General features: G+C 39.3%; 1 protein-coding gene across 2 annotated transcripts in view; it reads left to right on the top strand.

The window, feature by feature from the left end:
- The window catches only part of DYNC1I1 (dynein cytoplasmic 1 intermediate chain 1), a 293,984-nt gene that overhangs the window by 53,469 nt on the left and 217,161 nt on the right, over positions 1 to 23,354 (top strand). For both annotated transcript variants that reach the window (XM_034667979.1, XM_034667985.1), the window contains one exon: positions 19,245 to 19,360. In XM_034667979.1, coding sequence (XP_034523870.1) covers positions 19,245 to 19,360 — 116 coding nt within the window. The remainder of the gene's footprint in view (positions 1 to 19,244; positions 19,361 to 23,354) is intronic.

The raw sequence follows: 23,354 nt of genomic DNA on the forward strand, positions 1-23,354 counted from the left end.
GCCTGTCTTAGAAACGGGGTTTATTTCTCTTGTAGGATTGGAGTTAGCCGTAGCGGTTCATGAGATCTTTGCAGTGGGGGTTTGTACCAGCTCGTGCTGAAGCTCAGGAGAGCCTGTGTGCTGGTGTGCTTCTCTTCCCGCCTTTGCATTCAGTGAAATCCGCTTGAAATCAGCCATGGTGGGAGTATTTACACCGTAAAAACTGGCAAATGCAACAAACCAGGGGCTTGCTCCCTTGCCTTCACAACCATTAAGAGACATTTGCCAATACGCCACTGGGTACCTCCATATGTGAATAGCACACTTTATTACAGTATTTTACAAAATTATCATTATTTTTCTTTCTAAATATAAGCCAATATATTGCAAAGTGGGCATTTATTTATTTAGGTATCATTTATTTTGAATTCCCGAGATTCCTGGACATGTATCTGTGGATTTCTATCAATTTCAGTGCCTCCTGTAGGTGGACATGAAGGTTGAGGGCTGTCTGGGTATTCGGTTAAATGTCATCTGCCTGTGGCCCTTTGTATATCCGAGAGTTCTCAGCAGACTCACAGCACTGCTAAACCAAGGAAATACCCTAACGTTTCAGTTAACGGAGAATACTCTTCCAACATCTCTAAATTCTTGGCTATTTAGTTTTGTAGTTCATTTTATGTCATATTTCAATGTTCATTATTTGAATAACCAAGAAATATGGCTTGAATCAAGCAGAGAAACCTGAACATACAGTATGTTACAATTCAGGGGACTTTCAGAGTGCAGTCCTTCAATATTTCATTGTGTTTTTAAAGAAATGGAGGACAGAGCTGGCAGAGACTCTAGCCTATGCACTTAACAGATTTTTAGACAGATTGTGGCCTTGCTAAATTACACTTGCTGATGTAGAACAGTTGGGAATTTTCCCATTTAGATGTGTCTTCCAAGCAAAAATTCAGTTGACTATGCAGATTAAAACTTGTGACTTATTCTGGGGAGATGGCATATCTGTGGCTCCCACCTTGCCTGCCATATTTTACTTCAGAGCAGGCCCAGTGAGTCAGAGAAAATGAGAGATGAGATTTTCTGTTCACGGAGGGGTGGATCGTAGAGAGCTTGTAAGGAGCATGCAGGGAATATTTGAGAGAGGAGATTATTTTAGCATAGGTTACGGTTTTAAGTACTGATTAATGAAAATTTCCCTTTTCTGATAGCCCTTACGTGCAGGGCAGTCTTCCCCTCATACACAGTTTGATGAACTATACCTCAGGCAACAAGATTTTTCTAGAGATCATTTTTTATTTCGTCTTCTTGATCCTTGGCATGGGGTTGATCATAGCCCATAGATTTCTCTGTCACTTGATTTGCTTTTTTAATGGAAATATAGTTGACATTTTGAAAAACAGCTTCTTTGAAGTATAATTGACAAAAAACTGCACACATTTAAAGTATTCAAATTGATGTTTTAACATGTGTACACATTTATGAAACTGTCACCACAACCAAGATAATAAACATATTCATCATCCCCATAAGTTTCCTCACACCCCTTGGTAATCCTCACCCTGCTTCTCCCCATCCGCCAAAACAGCTGATCTGCTTTCTGTCACTATACGTTCATTTACATTTCCTGGAATATAGAATAAATGAAACCATGTGGTGGGTACTCTTCTGACTGACTTCTTTCACTCAGAATAACTATTTTGAGATTCATTCATGTGAGGTGTGTATCAGTAGTTCATTCCTTGTTCCTGCTGAGTAGGCCATCGTATGCACGTGGAAATTTGTTCATCCAGTCACTTTTTGGTGTATATTTGGGTTGTTTCCAGGTTCTCTGCCCATTACAAATAAAACTGAAGAACATTCATGTACAAATCATTTTATAGACATATATACTTTCTTTTCTTTTTGGTAAATATCACCAGATTGAATGGCTGAATCATCCAGTGCATGTACATTTAACTTAAGAGACTGTCAAGGTATTTTCAAAGTGGTTTTAGCATAATACATTCTCCCCAGCAGTGCATGAGATCCTCAGTCCCTCCCAATTCTTGATGACACTTGCCTTGGATTTTTTAAAAATTATCATTTTTTTAACCAAAAATTATTATTTTTTTATTGAAGGAGTGTAGTGGTATCTCATTGTGGTTTTAATTTGCATTTCCCTGGTGACTAATGGTGTTGAATATCTCTTTATGTGCTTATTTGCGACTTGAATATCTTCTCTCATGAAATGTCTACTTAAGTCTTCTCCCCTTATTGTTTATGAATTGGGTTGTTTGTTTTCTCATTATGGAGTTTTGAGAGTTCTTTACATATTTGGGATACAATCCTTTATCTGATATATAGTTTGTAAATACTTTCTCCTCATTTGTGACTTGTGTTTTTCGTTCTCTTAACTGTGTCTTTAAGAAAACAAACCTGTTTAATTTTGACAAATTCCAGTTTACAAATTTGTTCTTTTATGGATCATGCTTTTGGTGACATAATTTCAATATTCAAGGATTCCTTAAATAGTTGGTAGAATACAACAACTTATGAAACCGTTTGAGTTTGGGATTTTATTGTGGAGGAATATTTTAAAATACAAATTCAGTAACTTTAATAGTAATGGAGCTATTGAGGTGATCTGTATTTTTCTGAGTGAGCTTTGGCAGTTTGTGTCTTTGAAGTAATACGTCCATTTCATCTCCATTGGCAAATTTATTGGCCTAAAACTGTGAATGGATTCCTTTATTATCTTTTAAATATCTGCAGAATCTACAGATATAGTCACCTCTCTCATTCTTGATATTGGCAAATTTTGTCTTGTGTCTTTTTCTTCTGGTATGGCTAGAGGTTTATCAATTTTGTTGATCTTCTTAAAGGACCGGCATTTGGTTTCATTGATTTTTCTCTATTTTTCTATTTTCTATTTCACTGATTTCTACTCTGATATTAATTATTTCTTCTGCTTGCTTTGTGTTTAATATGCTTTACCTTCTCTAGTTTCTTAAAGTGGAAGCAGAGGTCATTGACTTGAGATATTTCTTCATTTCTAATATAGGTGTGTAGTGCTATAAAATTACCCATTAATACTACTTACTTAAGGGCATCTTGCAAATTTTGATATATTTTTGTCATTTTCATTTAGTTCAAAATACTTTCCAGTTTCTCTTTTTATTTTGTCTTCAACTGATGAGTTACTTGGAAATGTGTTATATAGTTTCCACATATTTGGGGATTTTCCGGAGATCTTTCTGATATTGATTTCTAATTCAATTCTGTGGTTAGAGGACATGTATATTTTTTAAAGAGTTATTTATTTATATATTTATTTGAGAGAGGAGGGGGGAGAGGGACAGCAGGAGGGGGAGAAGGAGAAGAGCAGATTCTGCATGGGGTGCAGAGCCCAACATGGGGCTCCATCTTATGCCCCAAGATCATGACCTGAGCCGAAATCAAGAGTGGGCCGCTTAACCTACTGAGCCACCCAGGTGTCCTGAGAACGTATTTTGCATTATTATTGTCCTTTTGATTTGTTCAGACTTATTTTATGTCCATAATATGAGCTGTCTTAGTAAATATCCTATGTGCCTTTGAAAAAGGTGTGTGTTGTGCTTTATTGGGTAAATGTTCTATAAATGTCAGTTAGGTCAAGTTGGTTGATATGGTGTTCCAATCTTACATATCTTTCGATAATATTCTGTTTGTTAACTCTATCAATTATTGCTGGAGGGGTGAAATTTCCAAGTGCAGTTTTGGGCTTTTCTATTTCTTGCAATTTTGCCAGTTTTTGCTTCATGTATTTTGAAATTTTATATTAGGTGCATAAATAGGATTCTTGTGTCTTTCTTGATAAATTAGCCTTTTTATCATTATGAAATGAATTTCTTTGTCCCTGGTAATATATTTTTGCTCTGAAATTTCCTCTGTGTGACGTTAATATAGCCACTTTCGCTTTCTTTTGACTAATGTTAGCATGGTGTATCTTTTTTCACCCTTTAACATTTTTTTTCACCCTTTAACTTTTTAACTTTTATTTGTTTCTTTACATTTAAAGTACATTTCTTGTAGGCAACATATAATTGGGTGTTGTCTTTTTACCTATTCTAACAATCTTTGCCTTTTAACTGGGATAGTTGCCCTATTTACATTTAATGTGATTATTGATATGGTTGAGTTTAAGTCTCTATAATATTGATATTTGTTTTCTTTTTGTCCTATATAATCTTCTTTCCTTTTATTATTTTTTTGGTGCTTTCTTTTGTATTATTGGGTTTTTTTTATGATTCTGCTTTAGCTCTTTCTTGGCTTATTAACTATATTTCTTTGCTTTATTATCTTAGTGTGGTTGCTTTAGTGTTTATAACATATATCTTTAATTTATCATAATCTACCTTTGAAAGATATCATGCCTCTTCATGTGTAGAAGAAGCTCATAACACATTTACATTTTTATTTCATTTCTTCACTTTTTGCTATTATTGTCATACATTTTACTTCTATTTATGTTATAAAGCACCCCTGCGTTGTTTTTATTTTTAAGTACCCAATTATCACAGATTTAAATAATAAGAAAAAATATCTTATATATTTCCCAATGTTGTAAATACCTTCCTGATGTTTCTCATTCCTTTGTGTAGATCCGTATTTCCAACTAATGTAATTTTAATTCTGTCTGGTGGATATCCTTTAACATTTCTTGTAGTGAAGGTCTTCTGTTAAGGCATTCTTTTTGCTTTTTATATCTTAAAAGTATCTATTATATCTTTGTTTGATTTGATCTATTATATCTATGATTTGATTTGATCTATTATATCTTTGAAATATATTTTCACTGAGTATAGAAGTCTAGGTTGATTTTCTTTCAGTACTTCAGAAATGGTGTTTCATTGTCTTCTCTCTTGCATTGTTTTTTTACCAGAAATCTGCTGTCACCCCTATCCTTATTCCTCTAGGTATGGCATTTTTTTTTCCTTCTGGCTACTTTTGCAATGTTCTCTTTTTCACTAATTTTGAGTAATTTGATTATGATATACCTTGGTATAGTTTTCTCCATGTTTCATGTGCTTGGGTTCACAGAGATTCTTTGCAATATTGGGTTTACAGTTTTCAACAAATTTGGGAAAACCTGACCATTATTTTTTCAAATTTTTTTTCTGTTCCTTCTGCTCCTCTGGGAACTCAAATCACATGTATATTTGGTAACTTGAAATTTCCACACAGTTCACTGGCTTCATAGTTATTTTTCTTTTCTATCTGTGTTTTATTTTGGATAGTTTCCATTGTTTTGTGTATGTGTGTGTGTTCACTAGGCTTTTGTAATTTCTAGTATTCCATAAAGCCTACTCAGTGAATTTTTAATTTCATACATTGTAATTTTCATCTCTAGAAGGTCAATTTGGGTTTTAAAAAAATCTTACATGTTCCTACTTAACTTTTTGAACACTTGAAATACAGTTTTACTAACTGTTCTGATACCCTTGCTTGCTAGCCCATCATCTGTATTAGTTCTGGGTCAGTTTCAATTGATTGACTTATATCTTTTCATTATAGTCATTTTTTTCCCTGCTTCTTTGCAAGTCTGCTAATTTTGGTCGATGTCAGACATTGTGAATATTAGTTTGTTAGGTATTGGATGTATTTGAATTTCTATATATTTTCTTGAGATTTGTTCTGAGATACAGTTAATTTACTTAGAAATCGTTTGATCCTTTCAAGTCTTTCTTTTAAGATGTGTTAGTTGGGACTGGAGCAGTGCTCAGTCTAGAGCTAATTAATTCCTGCTATTGAGGCAAGACCCTTATGTGAATTCTACACAGTGACCCATGAATCTTGAGGTTTTCTAGCCTAGTAGGAGGGACCAGACACTAATCCTGTTCCCATGTGAGTGCCCAGAGCTGTTACCTTTAATTTTTTCAGGTAGTTCTTTCCTTGGCCTCAGATAGTTTCCTCACACTGGGTCACTACTAAGCTGAATCCTCAAGGGCAAACCTTAGAAGATCTTTTGAGTTTTCTCTTTGTGCAGTTTTACTTTCTATTATTTTGTCCTGTCAGTTCTAGCTGCCTTGGTCTCCCTAGACTCTCTGCTCTGTCTCCTCAATTTAGGGAGTCTTCTAGACTTCACATGGATTTCTTTCCTGCAACGTGGCCTGAGAATGGTCCCAGTGCAGTAAGCTGGGCACTTATTGGACTCATCTTTTATTTCTCCTCTCTCATATATGACAGTTCTTTGTGGCCTGACTTCTACTATCTTACAAAATTATTCCATTCAAACTGCTGTCCTTTTTTTTGGTTGTTTCAGGTGGAGAGTAAATTTGGTTTCTATTACTCCATCTTGGATAAAAACACAAATATCGTGTCTCTTGATTCTGGTTTGTATGTTAGCTTGTATATTTACTTGATCAGCAAAGCCAGTAGCAACATAGAGAAATAAGGGAGCTGATATGACATTCAGGAAAACTTCAAGAAAATTACAAATGAAGAGAGAAAATAAGTTGCTTGGCTCATTTTTTTTTAATCAGGCAGATACTATGACAGCACCCAAAATGCTTTGCTTTCTTAGGTTATTATAATAAATTAAGTGAATTGAAGATTATAGAAGTAGAAAATGAAATAATAGGATAAAAAAAGAGTAAATTAAAAGATTACAGAATAGAAAAAAATCTGAATAAGTGAAATTTGGGGTTGCAATGGGGAAGTTTGAGAGAGGGATTATATTTGAAATATTTTTTGCTGTTTAATAAAGGAAACATAATTACAAATATCACCATGAGATTGTCAATCTTTAGGGAGATGTCCTGAGTCAGCATAAGGGGTGTGGGGCTAGGAGGGAAGCAAAGATTCTCAATGATGAATAGACAACAATGAGCAGATAAGGGTATTTTGTGGCCCCTCACTCAAACCTGTTAAACCAAATAACATACAGGAATGTTTAGTGCCTTCAGATTTTATTAAAGCCTCACAATTATATTTCCTCCATGTCATAGTATATTAAACTCCTGGTGGAGTTTTCAAAATATTTGGAAGCAATTTGAGAATGAGAAAAAACTGAAGCTGTGAGGGATTTGGTGGCTCCTTCCCTAAAGGAGGAACATAGGGATGCTTTCCATCTTTGGGAGACATTGGTAGAAGGTGATGACCTCTTCTTTCTCTCAACTTTCTCTTTATTTTTGGCTGCAAGAGAGGGTGAGCATTACTCCCACCAGGCACCATCCCAAACTGCTGTGGTGAAATAGTTCACTCTTTCAAGAATAGAAATTAAACCAGCTCTACGAAGTTACTAGAAAAACATATATTCTTCAGGAGGGTGGTAGGTGTTTGAGAAAATCTAGCCAGGCAGTTTTAGAGGACTTTTCACATTTTAAAATAATTTCCATTTGCCTAACAGAACAGTAATAACCTCATTAGCGTTTGATGAAATAGCCCTCTTTTTACTTATTCTTCAAGTTTTGTCAAATGCTCTTAGACATTATGTTTAGATCTCTGGTTTGAATTAATTTTTAAGGTTTTCCATGTAACAATGTCTAGTATTTTCTTGAGAATAATGTGGTTTGTGCTCTTGAGCAAACGGACAGTCTCTGCCTTTTAATCACACCTAATCACAGTTTCTACAGAAATTTAAATACAGAACAGCAGCTTACAATGTGTGTGTGTATCAAAGGGTAATGGTAAAATGTATTTCAGAATCTATAAATAGAGGATAAATTTTGATCTATGAAAAACTTTAATAAATTGTATTTAACAGACCCAGTTATAATTTTGTCACAAGAGAGGGAGAAGCACTTTTCTTACCTCTTACGCTACTTTTTATCCAGTCCTCAAACATTTCTTGAGAAGCTGCTTGCTATCTGCCAGTCTTCGTTCTATGTTCTCAAGAACATTGAGTAAGCAGTTATAGGATATTTTCTGTTTCACAGTAGCAGCAGGATATTCATAAAACTATATTCTTTTTTTATTCCGTTTTGGGAAAATGAATATAGCCAGTTGGCGTGGATGTGTACTTATACTTTGGTACTAAATGACTTAAAGAATTGTATAATTTTATACCTTTATATTGCAACTTCTACAGAAGGCTGTTCATGAATATTAAGTCAATAAAAGGCTATTTTTATCAAATTTTTATATTATTATTGTCTCAATGTAATATTGGAAGAAACACACTTCTGTACCTTCTGTCCTTATAATTCTGACTTTCAACTTCCTTTGTAAAGTGGGCACTTGATAGGTTCTACTGGATGGGTTCTGCTGAACCTCAGCTGATACAGCCAAGCTCGATTGTAACCATGACTATTTTGACTTCTCTCTCATCCCGGAAATTTGCAAGATTTACTTGTGTTATGAAATTCAAGGCAGACCCTTTGGCTGTGCCTGTTGACTGAGCAGACTTGACATTTGCTTCTGTTCAGGAAAAATACTTGAGCTGCCAAACTAATATCTCTGCACAGTAAGAAGTAAATACCATGGAAATGAAATAAATACCTCCTCGAATGATTTTTAAAATGCGAACATAGAAAATGGAAGCTCATCTTTTTTGAAATAATCAGAAAAGGTCAGCCATCAAGTTGCTTCTCAGTCCTTGTAGGAAAACACCCACTTGGAACACGCGTGATAAACTGAGTGTGGTGAGGAACTGCAATGCCAGTTGCACTTCCACTGGGTGGTGCCCCATTGTCATCTTTCCTCCCTTTCCACCTTGATGCCAACCCTATATGTATCAGTCCTTGAGATGTCACACCTTGATACTGAACTACAGTACACTATGGTGTTTGGAAAACAAAGCAACCTTTATTATTCTTTAAACCTCTTTCATATTACATGAGTTTCTGTGTCCTTGGGTCCCTATATTTTTTCTATGGATGCGACATGTTCTCATATGGCTCTCATGGGGTGGCTCCCAGGACCATATCTTCTGTTTTGTCTTCTTTCCTGAGCTTTGGTCTTATATCTCATTCAATTGGAGAACCCTTCACCACAAACTCATCCACTGAGGTAATCATTTTTAACCCCCAAGCCTCTTTCTCTGGATTCCCCTGTGTTTTAGAGTCACACCACTCACTTTCCCTCCCATAAAGCATGAGACCTTGAAAGAATCACCAGTTGATTCCTTTTCCTTCACCCTCCATACCAAGTCAACTGCTAAGGTCTACACTTCATTCTTTTCCCAGAGTCACCAAACTACAGCATGTCCTTTCTGTTCCCAGGGCCATCACCTCCTTGGACCAAGTCTCCACCTTTGTTAGACCATTGGTCATAAATCCAGTAACCATGTCTCTGGCTGCCTCCTATGAATTAACGCTTGCCTGGATTCTCTGTTTGGTTACTGAACCCACCCACCTTTGCTTGTAGATCCTTTTTCAGTTCCTTTATACCCAGCTTCTCAGGTCCCGCACATAGACTGTGGTCACTCACTTGTCAAAGAGAGAGATTTAGACTCCATTCTTCACATGGTTGCTATACTTAATGTTTCTTTGCAGCTGTCAGTTTCTTACTTAGTAACTTTCAGTAATTTCTCATTATCTATAGCATGAAGTTCAAATTCTTTAGCCCAAGGTTTTAAGCTTTCTAGGAGTCTGGTCTCAGTGTACCTCTCTAAAATTAATCTTCCATTGCCCTGCAGCTTAAAACTTCTATTCCGAAAACCTGGTCTCTCAGGTATGAAATGTGAATTTGATCTCCAGATCTTTGCACAGGACCACCTCCGTAGGGCACCCTCCTCATTCCTTTCTACTTAACTAAGTCCTTCCTATCCTTCAAGAGTCACATCAGACCCTCAAACTCGGTGAACCTCCCTTTATTTATTGAAACACATAGTAATCTGCCCATTATACTCCCCTGTTCGACTTACTGTATGAATCACTCATGTTGACTCTTATTATTTTCCACCTTTCATTCCTATTTGCCTTTTGATGTATATGGTTGACTCCTTTTTCTGCCTCTAATGTTAGGATCTGGCATAGTGCCGTGCTTCAAAAATTGTTTGTGGTTGCTGATAATGATGTTGGCTGAAGTAGTTCCTTTGCCAGTTGTCAAAGATGCTGTACATACCCACATAAGATGTTTGGACAAGGAAGAAAATGGAACTATTACCATTCTTGCTGTCTTAGGAAATCTTCTTTGAGAAACCTCAAGGAATTTTAGAAGCAACACTGGAAGAATTCTTTGGCAGCACCATTAATGTATCATGGGATGAAATACTCATATGCAAATAAGCAGGAATAAAACCAGCAGGATTGAGTGTGGGTCCAGCGAAGACATTCTTTTATTCCTTAGCCTTGACCTACTTTGACATCTGGCTAAATAACTCCTTATCTCTGAGAGAATCTGTTCCTGATTTGATCTGCATGAGTTCTAAGTCTCTTCCCTGCTCCAGACTTCCCATTATTGCAGTGACCCTTTTTGGTTTCCTGGCTTCTGAGGCCACATACTGGCTTCTGACCTAAGCTCCTGACTGCCACCTTATCTACTGTCACTCCTCTCCTGCCACTAGATCTGATCGATATATCATCTCACATTATGATTTCCAGTCATTGAACACTCTGAGACTGGTATTCCAAGATTATAATTGAGAGCCTTTTGTGATTCACAATTTGTAACTTTGTAGAGTTTCTTAGGGGCCTGAAGTACACTTTTACTCAGGCTTTTCTTTGTCTTCATACAGACATTTGCATTGTGACATTAGAAAAAAAAGTCACACTACTGTCAGCCTCTCTCTGTCTTACAGCTTTCCTTCCCAATATTAATGATGAATTACAAAATGAATCATGCACTCTGATAAATCTTTAAGAATTAGCTGATGGTATCTGTGAAATTCTCATGACAGCCATCTCGCTTAAAGCTTTAGCTGTCTGAAGCCAGTTCTCTGATATTGTTGGGTTCCTTTATGAGCCCAGTAGAGATAGTAAGTAATATTTATACAATTATTTTTCACTCATCCTGAATATGGAATGCAGGAACATCAGGTTTTCTATATATAATTTATTGCAGTTCAAAATAGGAACATCAGAGAGAATATGAGTTGTATTGTGTCTAACTGATTCAGGAAAATTTTGATGATGCTCGTAGCAGTGATGGAAGAATGTTCAAGTGCTCTGAGAGCTTTCATGAACTGTTGGAAGCTTTTGGTCCCTCTCTTGAATCCATCCTCCTACAGTCAGATTTGGCTACTGCTTGGGGCCAGTGGGTATCAGTGAGGATTAATATTCATGACAAAGCCTTTCCCTGCCCTCCTGCTTGCTAGTGAATATTAAGCAAAATTAAACATGGACAACTGGATATCTACATGCAAAAAAATGAAGTTGGACCCATAGTTCATACCATCTATAAAATTAATTCAGAATAGACTGAAAATCAAATGAAAGAGCTAAAACTATAGAACTCTTAGAAGAAGAGAGGTATAAATCTTCATGACCTTGGATTGGGCAATGATTTGTTAGATATGGCTCCAGAAGTATAAGCAGCTAATGAAAAAAATAAATAAATTAGTCTTCCTTGAAATTGAAGACTTTCATACTTTAAAAGACATCATTAAGAAAGTGAGAAGACAACCCACAGAGTGGGAGAAAATATTTGCAAATCATATATCTGATAAGAGTCTAGTATCCAGAATATATAAACAATCTCTTGTAATTCAACAACAAATAGACAAATAACCCAGGTTTTAAATGGGCAAATAGGGGCACCTGGGTGGCTCAGCCGGTTGAGCATCTGACTCTTGAATTAGGCTCAGGTCATGATCTCAGGGTTGTGCATCGAGACCCCATGTTGGGCTTCTCACTCAGCAGGGAGTCTCCTTGGGATTCTCTATCTCTCTCTCCCTACCGCCCCCCATGCATGCTCTCTCTCTCTGTCTCTAAAATAAATAAATAAATCTTTAAAAAAATAAAAGAAAATGGGCAAAGAACTTGAATAGGCATTTCTCCAAAGAAAGTAGGCAAATGCGAATAAGCGCATGAAAAGGTGCTCAACATCATTAGTCCTCAGGAAAATGCAAATCTAAATCACATCAAGACGTCACTTCATGCTCACTAGGATGGCTGTAATAAAAGGACAGATAATAATAAATGTAGACAAGGATGTGGAGAAATTGCAACCCTTGTGCACTGCAAATGATTATAACTTTAGTGAAGCAGCTTTGGAAACCAGTCTGGCAGTTCCTCAAAAAGTGAAACAGAGACTTACCATATTGACCCCACAGCTCTCCTGCTAGGCTATGCCAATTCGGAGAGAATTCAGTTCAATTCCAAGAGAATTGAAACCATATGTCCACATAAAAACTTGTACACAAATATTCATAGCAGCATTTTTTATAATAGCCGGAAGTAGAAATAATACAAATGTCCATCAGTGGTTGAATGAATTAAACATAATATGGGATATCCATACAGTGGAATATTCTTCATCAATAAAAAGGAATGACATATTGATGCATGCTATCTGAACCTTAAAACATCACTATGTGAAAAAAGCGAGACACAAAAGGCCACATACTATAGTATTCCATTTATATGAAAGTAGAGGGTAGATTAGTGGTTGCCAAGGGCTGGGGAAGGGGGAAATGGGGAGTGACTACCAGTAGGTACAGAATTTCTTTGGGGGTAAAGGAAAAGTTGTATACTTAGATGGTGGTGATGGTTACACATCTTTGTAAATATACTAAAGCCCACTAAATTGTACACTTTCAAGGGGGGAAATTTATAGTATGTACATTTTATTTCAACAAAAACAATTAAGACACCCTTCATCTTAAGTCTTTGATTGAAGAGCTCTGATCCCCTTGCCATCCATAACCACCCCTCCAGATCCTTGCCATGTCAAAATTATTTTCTCATTTCAATTCTTTACCTTTATTCTTAAAGGCAACTAGATAGTAATTTCTTTGAAATCTAATGGGTGTGCTTTAACACTCTGCATGGAGGCACAAAACAGTGACTGTCTCCGTATTTTCAGGGTCGCAGGTGCAATGGCTTTAGAAGCCAAAGTTCAGGAGTCCATGGCTTTGAAAAGAATGGAGACCTTTTCAAAACATAGGAACAAAACCAGGGATTCTATTTGGGTAGATAACTCTTTGCTCTGCAAGTATTTTCTTTTTCTCTTTACTATTAAAAGGAATAATTAATTCTTAATCACATTAAAAAATATCAGTAAAGTTTTTCTTCAGCTTTCATTCATCTTTGAAATGGGAGCCACAGAGTATGTATTTATGAGAATTCCAGTGTCTGTGTGCATGTTTCTCATGCTGCTAATGATAGGACAGAATCCTTCGATTTAGGGGTAAGTCTGTTATGACCCTAACTTTCTGCAGCTTTGGTAGGTATCACAGCCCGTGCTCAGGTCACACTTGGGGTTTTATCTTTCTTGGATAATGTAACTTTGTAAGCAGCCTATTAGCAAAGCCACACTAACCTTGCTGTGGTTGGATAGACAGGAGAGCTCAACTGAACCAGAAACAGAAAGGGAAATGGGTCCAGAGATTGAGGCAAGGGAGTAGTTTTCTTCTGGGGATTCAGAATGTCCAACCCAAGGACAAATGGACAGAACCTGGGTAGATTGGACTGTGCTTGTGGTGAACTGGGAACTTTTCCATCCCGAACGCCAGCAAACAACCTTCTAGAACTTCAGATAGCTTCACTTTTTATACTTTATCACCACCCAACTTTTCTTTTTAGAAGAAATATGTGAATTTTGGTGCATTATGGCTTTGCTCAGCCAGCTTGTTCAGCCAGGTTGAGAGGGCCGGGCGGAGAGGGAGCTTCTAGGCCTTTTAGCCGGGAGTCCTACCCCCGCCCTGGGGAGACGTGGGCCCCGTGTCACTCTGAGACCATGCCAGGTTAGCTTGTGAGGGATCGTGGTTCGTTGCCCAGGGTCTCTGGCATCCCCTGCCTGACTTGTTAGTTTTAGATCTAGGACAGACTCTCGCTAGTACCTTCATATGTTGAACACTGCAGTCTCCTTTGCCTGCCTCCTAACTCTCATTCATCTTGGCTCATCTTTGTGCCTGTCTCATCTCATTGAGCTTTTTCTACAAGCTTGGTCCAGGGGTATCCTCCCTTTTCAGTGGGACTAAGGCCTCATCCTCCAGGATTTGGCTACAGGTTGGGGAGCCCCAGGTGAATCTGGTTGAATAGTGAAGTCTCTGTTTCTGCACGTGAGCCAGTATTTCTGACTCGGTGGTACTCAGGCTTTGGTGAGGATCGGAATCACTGGACCCTGCCCCCGGAGCTTCTGTTCTGTGGGTTTCAGGTGGGGCCTGTGAATTTGCATTCTAACCTGTTCCCAAGTGGGGCTGCGGCTGCCAGTCAGGGACCATATTTTGGGAACCACTGCTCTAGGACTTCTCCCATTCGGGTTCTCTCTAGATTCATTAAATGTGGTCACAGTGAATCCAAATATAAGAGGTCTTATTGTATTTTTTAAGTAACGTTGAATTGCTTTCCTGTGGTTATTTAGAACATGATACATGTTTAATTCAGTACATTTAAAATTCTATCAAAGCCTATTTTGGAATAAATTCTCAAGGTGAAAAATATAGAGTATAATTTAATAATAATGCCGTGTCCGCCATGGCTTTTGACAGTTAAAGTCTCAGAGTACATTTCTGTATGATGCCTTCTGCCTTTTCCTTTTTCTAGTCTTCTCTTCTTCCCTCCCTTCCTTCCTCACACATTTGTTTAGTGCCTGCTCTGTACCTGACACTGAACTAAGGACCAGGGTACAGAGGTGAGTCAGTCAGGGATGAGTAAGTTTGCAGCCATGTGAGACATGAGAAGAGGTGAATACACTGGCACGGACCAGCGGCTGTGGCCGATGTATCTGCACGCACAGTGGTAAGAGGATGAGCTTGGCCGGAGGGGTGCTGGGTAGGCAGCAAATCTATCCCAGAGCCAGGACTGAAGAGCCAGTATGGAATTTATAGCCTAATTAAAAGGAAAAGGAATCCTAGTAGCATGAGTGCTACAATGGGGTTTTCCCCCCTCTTTTGATAAGCAGTTCAATTTACAACCTTGTAGAAAAGAATTATGAACTGTTAAGTCTTGAATAAATATGATGCTCAAAGTTCATACTTTTAAAGACAATAACTACTGGACACTTCACCTCTTAATGATCGTTTATAATAATTTTGTCAGCCAATAAAATTGTAGAAATATTTCTCTACAAAAAGGGAAGTTAAGGAAGGCCTTGATCACAGGGTTGTACAAATAGGTTCTGGATCCACTGAAATGTCAGCCCTAAGATCAGTCCGGGGAAGACTCAGAATTGAGGACTTGAGAATTGAGAAGGCATCTAAGAGGAAGGCCTTTGCTGTGGAAGGGTGCCATCTCCTGGCCAGCTTTTCTGAGCCAGCTAGGACAGGGAACAATTGTGTGGTACTCACCTCGCAAACACCATCCTTCTAGTCTGTCCTAATACTTGCACCCCTGGCCCCATCTCAGGAATCCCTTCTCATGCTTATAAGATGAACACATGTGCTTGGCCCTCCACTGTACTAGGTTTTAGGAGTGCGCCTCACTAAGGCTATGCTCATAAGGCATTAGAAAAAAAATAGGAGAACAAGGTCAACAGAGAACAGTTTCTAAGAACATAGTCCTTGGACTGGCTGTTTGATGGAGCCAAGGCCTGGGTCTGTCACTTACTGCCTTTGTGATTTTGAGCAAATGACTTCACATCACTGAGCCTATATTTTCTCAGGTGTAGAATTGGAATATGATGTAAAACTGTAATGAGGATAAAATAAGATACTATGTGAAAACTGTTTATATGTATTATAACTACACAGTTACTAAAGCAACAGCAAAATAGCCACAAAGAATAAAAGCATTTGATATAAATGCAGCTTAATCAATCTGGAGACTGCATGGAAAGATAGAGTAATCTATCAATTACCCTGCAAGAAGTGTTATAAGGGACTGCTTTAAAATTTGAGACCAAACCACCCACAAGTTTACCGATGTATCAACCGAGGGACACATTGGGAGAATCACGTGATCACAGCTAGGCTTTTAGTTCTTCTTGATGGCTTGGGTGGAGTTGGGACCCTGAGATCACAACACAGCATCAGTGAGGGACTGGTTGAGACTTTTCAGTAATTACTGAGAAAAGAAAATTTTTTGTTTAATGAGATAAGCTCATTTATACAAGATAAGTTTGAAAGCAGAGACGTTTTGTGGTGATAATACTTTCAGTTAAAGGAAAAGCAAATAGACTCTTCCAACCAGCCAAAACTACACATGTGCCCATACAAAGAAATTGGTAGTGTGATTCTTATGTCTCATTGACAGAGGTCATCTCCAAAGCTACTATCTTAAAGAATCTTTAATTTAGAGCATTCATACATCTTGTCTTCTCTGATTTTTAAAATCAATATAAGCATTAAGATCATCAAGCAAAAAGATAAATTAAAAGTAGAGATGCTTAAGCCAGGAGCTGCTTACTATGTGCCAGGCACAAAATTAAGTGCTTTTACAAGTATTAGCTTCATTTACTCTTCACAACCACTCAATGATATGTACCCATTTTATAGATAAGAAGCTTGAGGTTAGCAGGGTTAGTCACTTGCCCAAAGCTTTCATCCACCATTCAGCTGGTAAGTGACCAAGCATAGATTTGAACCAAAATTCAGTTTCTCAATGAGTACATGACTTAGCCATTGCGCCATACTGTCTTACCAGTTGGTTTTGATTTGCCATGGTGGATTATCAAATTACATGTCAGCTTCCTATTCCAGTGCCTGCTACTGGTTACCCAACAAGATAGATCTACAGCTTATGTTCTGTTAGTTAGAAGCCCTGGAATCCCTGCCTGCAGGCGTAGGTACCTTTTAGAGTCTTGTACAGATGCCTGTAGAAGTCTAGGATCCAGGGTGATCTCCTCATGCTGGGGGTGACCCCACTGGAAATGGCGGGATCAAATGGGGTGGCTGGTGGCTCAGTTGGTTAAGCGTCTGACTCTTGATTTCAGCTCAGGTCATGATCTCAGGGTCGTGGGATTGAGCCCTGTGTTGGGCTCTGCTCTCAGCATGGAGTCTGCTGGAGATTCTCTCCTTCTTCCCCCTCCCTGCTGGAGATTCTCTCCTCCTTCCCCTTCTGTTCCCCACCCCACTCCCCTGCTCTCTCTCTTAGATAAATAAAATCTTTTTTTTTTTAAATAGAAATGGTGGGGTTGTAATGCCATCACATGTTTCTTTTCCATCTCTTTGCTTGAGTGATGCAGCCCGACCTCTTGGGACTTCAGAAAGCTGCCCTGGGCTATGAAACAGCAAGAGAGGCAGCACCCCAAGTAGTCCTGGGGTGTCTATTCATGCTTTCTTTTTCATCTGCTTCAAGAAAGACCCATTTCAGGAAAGAAAACATTCTTCTCTGATGTTAAACTAATACCTGAATTTCTTACTTTGAAACTTTGAGTTTTTTACCTTGTTTGGCAACTTTGTTTCTAGCCTATTTCAGGTGTTTTCTGCTAATTCTGTGTGAGGAGGCTGCCTGGAGTGCCAGGAACCCAGCCTGACCCTCCTTGGGGGCCCAGACTTCGGAGTGAATGAGGCCCGTGAGGCCCAGGCCTGCCTGGAGCTTGTTGAGACTTCGGAGATGGCCGAGCAGGCTTGTTCTCTAACCCAGCGTTTGTTTGTTTGTATCTGCTCTGTGCACATCTTAGATATCATCTCAGTCGTTTGAGTAACTCACAGAGAAGAAAATTTTGTTTCCCTGGAATGCTTGGGAAATTGTACATGGAAATTTCTAGCTATGACATGCATTGCCTTTCATTTTATCATTACTACTAGAACTAAAAATACAATGAGTCTGTGCCATCTGCTAGTAATAATTAAAAACAATAATATGAATAGAATGTGCTTCTACGGATCATAGAGATCTAGGGAATGTAGCTGGGATTCTCTGTATGAGCTGAGCTGTGTTTGTGTCATCTTTCCTTCAGACACACACACACACACACACACACACATACACTCTCTCTGCCTAGAAATTTTTAAGAAACACAGTAGAATATGTCCCATGCTAATACTAAATCTATTTGTTAAAAATAACGTTCCAGAAATTGAAGATATGTGTGTAAAGTAGGCACATATGTACACATGACATATATGCAGTATGTGCTTTGTATGCATGTGGCACATATACACTGTCATAACAACCCTAAGAGCAAGTACTAGTGATATCTCCATTTCACAGATGATGTAACTGAGGCACAGAGAGGTTAGGTACCTTGTTCAAGATTGCACACACAGCCCGGAAGTGGGGGGCTAGAGTCTAGGTGCTTAGCCACGAGACTTTGCTGCCTCCATGATTTGGATGTTTTCTGGGTGATGCGGGAGGTACTTCAGACTTTTGCAGTAGCTCAGAAATCACCATTAAGAACCCCGGGTGGGAGGTGGCTTGGTGGAAAAGGCCAAGTCCTTTTCCAGGACTTTCCTGACCAGGACTCAGGCCAACAGTGTTTCAGCCCTCGTTCTACCATTTATGAGTTGTATATACTTGCACACGTCTCTTACACTGCATTTCATTTTCCTCATCTCTAATGGAGACGGTGATAACATCTTCCCCTATGCCTCACAGAGGTGTTGTGAGGACAGATGATAGATGTCAAAGACATCTGAAAACACTTGAAGTGTGACATAAATATTCAGAAATGATTTTTCACGTGGTCACAGATTAGTTGGGGAATTCCAAGCTAAACCTTTATCACTCTTAGCCCAGTGCCCTCTTCACTCACCTACACTATAGTGATGTCTTTAAACAAATTCGCTTGCTGATCTGTGTTAATTTCTTCTTGGCGAACTGAGAAGTGTTCCACTCCCCCTTGGCATGTGATCCTCTCAATACTATCATGGCAAACATGTTACTCCACTAAGATATCTTCTTTCTTTTCTTCTGACTTGACAATCATTACTTTTCCTTTGTTCATCGCATGTAAGAGGCTGGAATCTCGTATTACCAATGAAAATACCCTTTATAAATTTAAATCAAGTGAAATAAAAGCTCCTCCAAATGGAAGGGGTCTCCTCGGGCCAGACCAAGACCTTGTTTTACAGATAGAAAGGCTCAGGGTCAGCATGAGGGACCTACCTGACATCACCAGCAAATTAGGGCCAAAGTGGTCCAACAAGCCACATGTCCCAGCTGCCAGCCCAGGGCCGGTCCTAGTTTATGGCCCAGCCCCTCGCACTGAGAAGTTGCAGGTTGGGATTTGTGTTGGTCCTGTGTGTTATTACTGATAGCTCTTCTGCAAGGAATGCCTTCCCTCTTTAAACGTTTGTCCTTTGTTGCTTACAGGCGAAGACTGCACAGGCTGGGAGTGTCGAAGGTTACCCAGGTGGATTTCCTGCCCAGGGAAGTCGTGTCCTACTCCAAGGAGACCCAGACTCCTCTAGCTACACATCAGTCTGAAGGTAAACTGTGTCTTTTGTTTGCTTTCCATGTTATCTCTAGGAGAAATTGCCAGTGTCATATCCTTCTTGCTGATTTTCTATCTTACCATAACAGACCTTCCCAGGACATAAACATAATGACACGCTGAAAGTCTAAGGCTCCTTTGGCCCAGATTTTGAAAGCTCTGGACAGGGAGCCCAGTGGTACTCCTCCAAAGGACCCATGAACTTTAAAATGGATTACTTAGGTGACAATTTGTCAAAACTGTATCAAGGGGAAAAATCATCACAGGGTGACATACTAGAAACTTTTCTGAATTTTATCAGTAAGAACAGTGTGAACATTAAGAGTCATCATTTTCAGGAGTCAGGAAACAGCAGCACACCCGCCACCTGGTCCTTAAAATCGAGTGTTTTAGAACACAGCCGCACCCAATCATTGGTGTCTGTAGTCTGTGTGGCTCCTTTCTTGTTGTTGAGGAAGGGTCAAGAGGCTGTGACAGAGCACTCGCAGCTCACATAGCCAAAAATCTTTACTATAATCTGGCACTTCGTAGAATCACTTTGCTGACCCGTGATTGACTTCGCCATTCAGATGACAACACATTAGAATTTCTTACCATTTAAAACTTAAAATCAGTTAAACTCTCCATGCTTCTTCGTGCATACCGGAAAACATCAGGTGGAAAATTCACATGCACATCCCAGTCAATCAAAAAATACCCTAAGAGAAATTGAAGCTGATAAAGTTCTCCCTAGAAATAAGAAATCACACACAAGCAGAAGAGGGAGAGGTGCATACTTAAGGTAAGAAGAGGTTGCATCGTTGGGAAATAGCATTATTGGTTTAGCCAAGCAAATTCCCTTTTTACTTTATGGTATTTTATTGTTTGGTGTGGTGAAGAGGGTGGGAGAGTTCCGGGTTCATGGTTATTATGCAGTAAATACTGAACAGAAGCCGTGAGAGTGAAAAATGATTCGAATGCTTTGCTTGGTTTACAGTGACTATCTATCTATCTGTCTATCTATCTATCTATCTACACACATACACATTAGTGCGCTTTGGTTTGTGCAAGATACAGAGATTTTCAGTTTGGGTTCCAAATACATAATGTCCAATGATGCCTTGAAGTAGAGCGCTGCCTACAGGCCTTCTGGAAATCTTTCCTGGGTAATGCTGGCTGCTGCCTGGACAAGTCTTTGGTGACAGGGCCTCGACCTTGCAAATCTGAGAGAGAGTGAATATTAGAAGCAAACAAGTAGCACCCTCTGGTGGTGAAAGTTTAAACCAGCCCCTTCAACAAACTTAAAGAACTGCATATTAATGTGGCAGAAAATACAAAGTTAGAAAGCCTTTGAGAGTTCACCTAGCCTATCCTTGGACCCCCAGGCAGATCAGAAAGATTATTAAAAAACAACCTCGCCACCCAACCAAAACATTTGTTTGAGTTAATTTGCTGCCAGAGGTATGTTTATGTAGCCGAAAATCTGACCCATAACATAAAGTTATACAACTGAAATAGGAGAAGGAGTGAATTCTATTTTGAAAATGTGTAGACTTCAGATATTGGAAGGGGTACAGACATATTTACAAGGGAAGATAAATTAAGGATGAAAAGGCATCAACTCTCAACCTTTAAACTGGAACACATCAAAAGAAAAAGCCTGGGCATTCCATTTTATTACTGCACAGAGAGCTTGGGCGCCCTCATTATGCTGTGGTCCAAGCAGCAGGAAAGAAGGAATTTATTTCTCAGCCATTGGCAGCAGTTCTTCTTGTTTTGTTAACAAGATTCATGGAGGTTTTTTGTGGTGATGCGTGTCGCGATGGTTCAAATCCCACGATACAGATTTGAACTCAAAGCTAGCTACTGTAGCTCTGGACATTAAACAATGCCTGGTGGGTCCAGCCTGGCAGAACCTTAGGCTTGGTTCAGCAAACTGTCCTCTTGCCACCGATGCTCTTCTGACCCTTGGCGGCCCGCGGTCGCCCCGCTGCCTGGCTGACAAAGGTGCCCGGTGCTTGCCTTTCCCTGGCTGTGTGGAGGCAGCTGGTGGAGGGAGAACTGGGGGGCGCAGCAGGCAGTCGGCAGCAGGAATCTGCCACGTGGCAGGTTTAGGTTGGCTTCGGATTTGGGGCTTGAGCCATGGCAATGTTCTCACGACAACTGCAGCCATTCAGAGGCGGGAAACGATGAACTACTGGATTTTATGACACAGTGAGGCTCTTGGATGGATACTATTTAAAACTGTGGTGTACATAAGAGCTATAGCATATTATTGCCCATAGCGTATGGAGAAATGCTGTTTTTTAAGTCATGTTGCAACTATGGGAAATGTAACAATCTTTAAACGACTGCATCCACGTGTTCTATATCCAACGGAGTTCCAGTGCATTCAACTTGTTCCATGTTACCACTTAACTCTTTAAAATGAAGGGGAAGGTACTTTTCCCAAGCTTAAGTCTCTTTTTTCCACTAGGTACTAAAATGAACATTCTCTTAACTTGTGATAGTAATGACCTGTTGGGAGAAACAGTCCGGAGAACAATTTAAACCAGGAAGATTGAGGAATGAAGTCCCTATGAATACTATTTTTTCAGTATAAATTTAGGTCATCAGTTACGGAGAAACAAGGCTGAGAATAGGACACACTGATTTGGGGAGCAGGATATCTCTACCCCCAAGACATTTTAAACACATGTTTTTTATTCCCAAGTAGTAAGAAAGGAAAAAAAATTATGCTTCCTGCCAGACTACTTGTGCCTTGCTTGTTATTAATACTCCCTGGACTGCCCGTGACCTCCCGAGATTAGTTAGGAGCCAGTCTTCTGTGTCCTTATTAGAGTGGGTGAGTGACTGGCTCATACAAGGCACCCAATAAATGCTGTTGAATGACAAAGATGATGCCACAGATAGCTTAGAAACTCCCAAGTTCTGTAATGAGCCCAGGGACAAGGAGAATTTCTTAATTTGCTGGTAATGCATAAGCTGCTCTGGAAGGAGGAGGAAACTTATACAACCTGTTGATAGTTTTGAAGTGTTTTCTGATCTTCCTCTACCCTTCATGGTATCTTATCAATGGGAACTTAATGGCTTCATGTTGGCTTCTCCCTCCCCCCTACTTCCCTCCCATGCCCAAGAAAGACCAGTCTCCTTTCGTTGTCCATGGTGCCACACAATGTCGGCCTCCGTACACTTGCACATACTGTCTCCCCTCCCGGGATGCCTTCTCTCCTGTCTGCCTTCCTTTGGGAAGTCAAAGGAAGAAGGAACAGTCAAGGGTTAGCTCCTTGGTAATTCTGCTTTGGTAGGCGTCTTTCCTACAGTGGGCATAGTCCATTTCCCCTTTTATCACTCTGTAATAACTGATTATCTAAATGTCTGCCTTGGGCGGACTGTGTGTCCTTCCCTTCCACACCCAACATGGTGCCTGGCTCAAAGAAAGGGCTCAATATCAACAGAAGAAATGAAGAATGCCATGATGCTGGAGGAATAAGAAAGAAGGAAGAGAAAGTATTCACTGTACTTCAGAGGGGAGGGAGTATAATCTATGCATTAAGGCTACATTGGTTTTATGCTTTTTTTAAGGAAAAGTCCTGAGAGTGAGATTGTGTGGTGAGGGAGGTCAGTGTTTCCATTTCAGCCAGGCCTCTAATTTCACTCCCATGAACATGTGCATTATCTTCCCATGAATATGGCACAGTTGTGGGAACTGAAGGAGAAAATCACCTGGGTCAGCCAGGACAGAGCAAAGCAGTCACCAAGTTTTTACTGTGCAGAGACACTAAGTACTTTAAGTTTGGAAGAGGTATGTGGGAAGGTGGCTAAGGCAGGCTCTTGTTTCACCTTTGCACTTTAAAAGAATATATATTTTTTTGATTGGTAGAGTAGAATTTCTCCTTTGGCTTCCCATCCTCTCCAGCATATACTTAATACAGAAGCTGTAAGTGTAAGAGAGTTGCCTGAGTAGTCTAGTCTAGTACTGTCTAATAGAAATATAATGAACCAGGGAT

The sequence above is a fragment of the Ailuropoda melanoleuca genome, chromosome 1, assembly GCF_002007445.2.
Source record: "Ailuropoda melanoleuca isolate Jingjing chromosome 1, ASM200744v2, whole genome shotgun sequence".
NCBI classification, from domain to species: domain Eukaryota; kingdom Metazoa; phylum Chordata; class Mammalia; order Carnivora; family Ursidae; genus Ailuropoda; species Ailuropoda melanoleuca.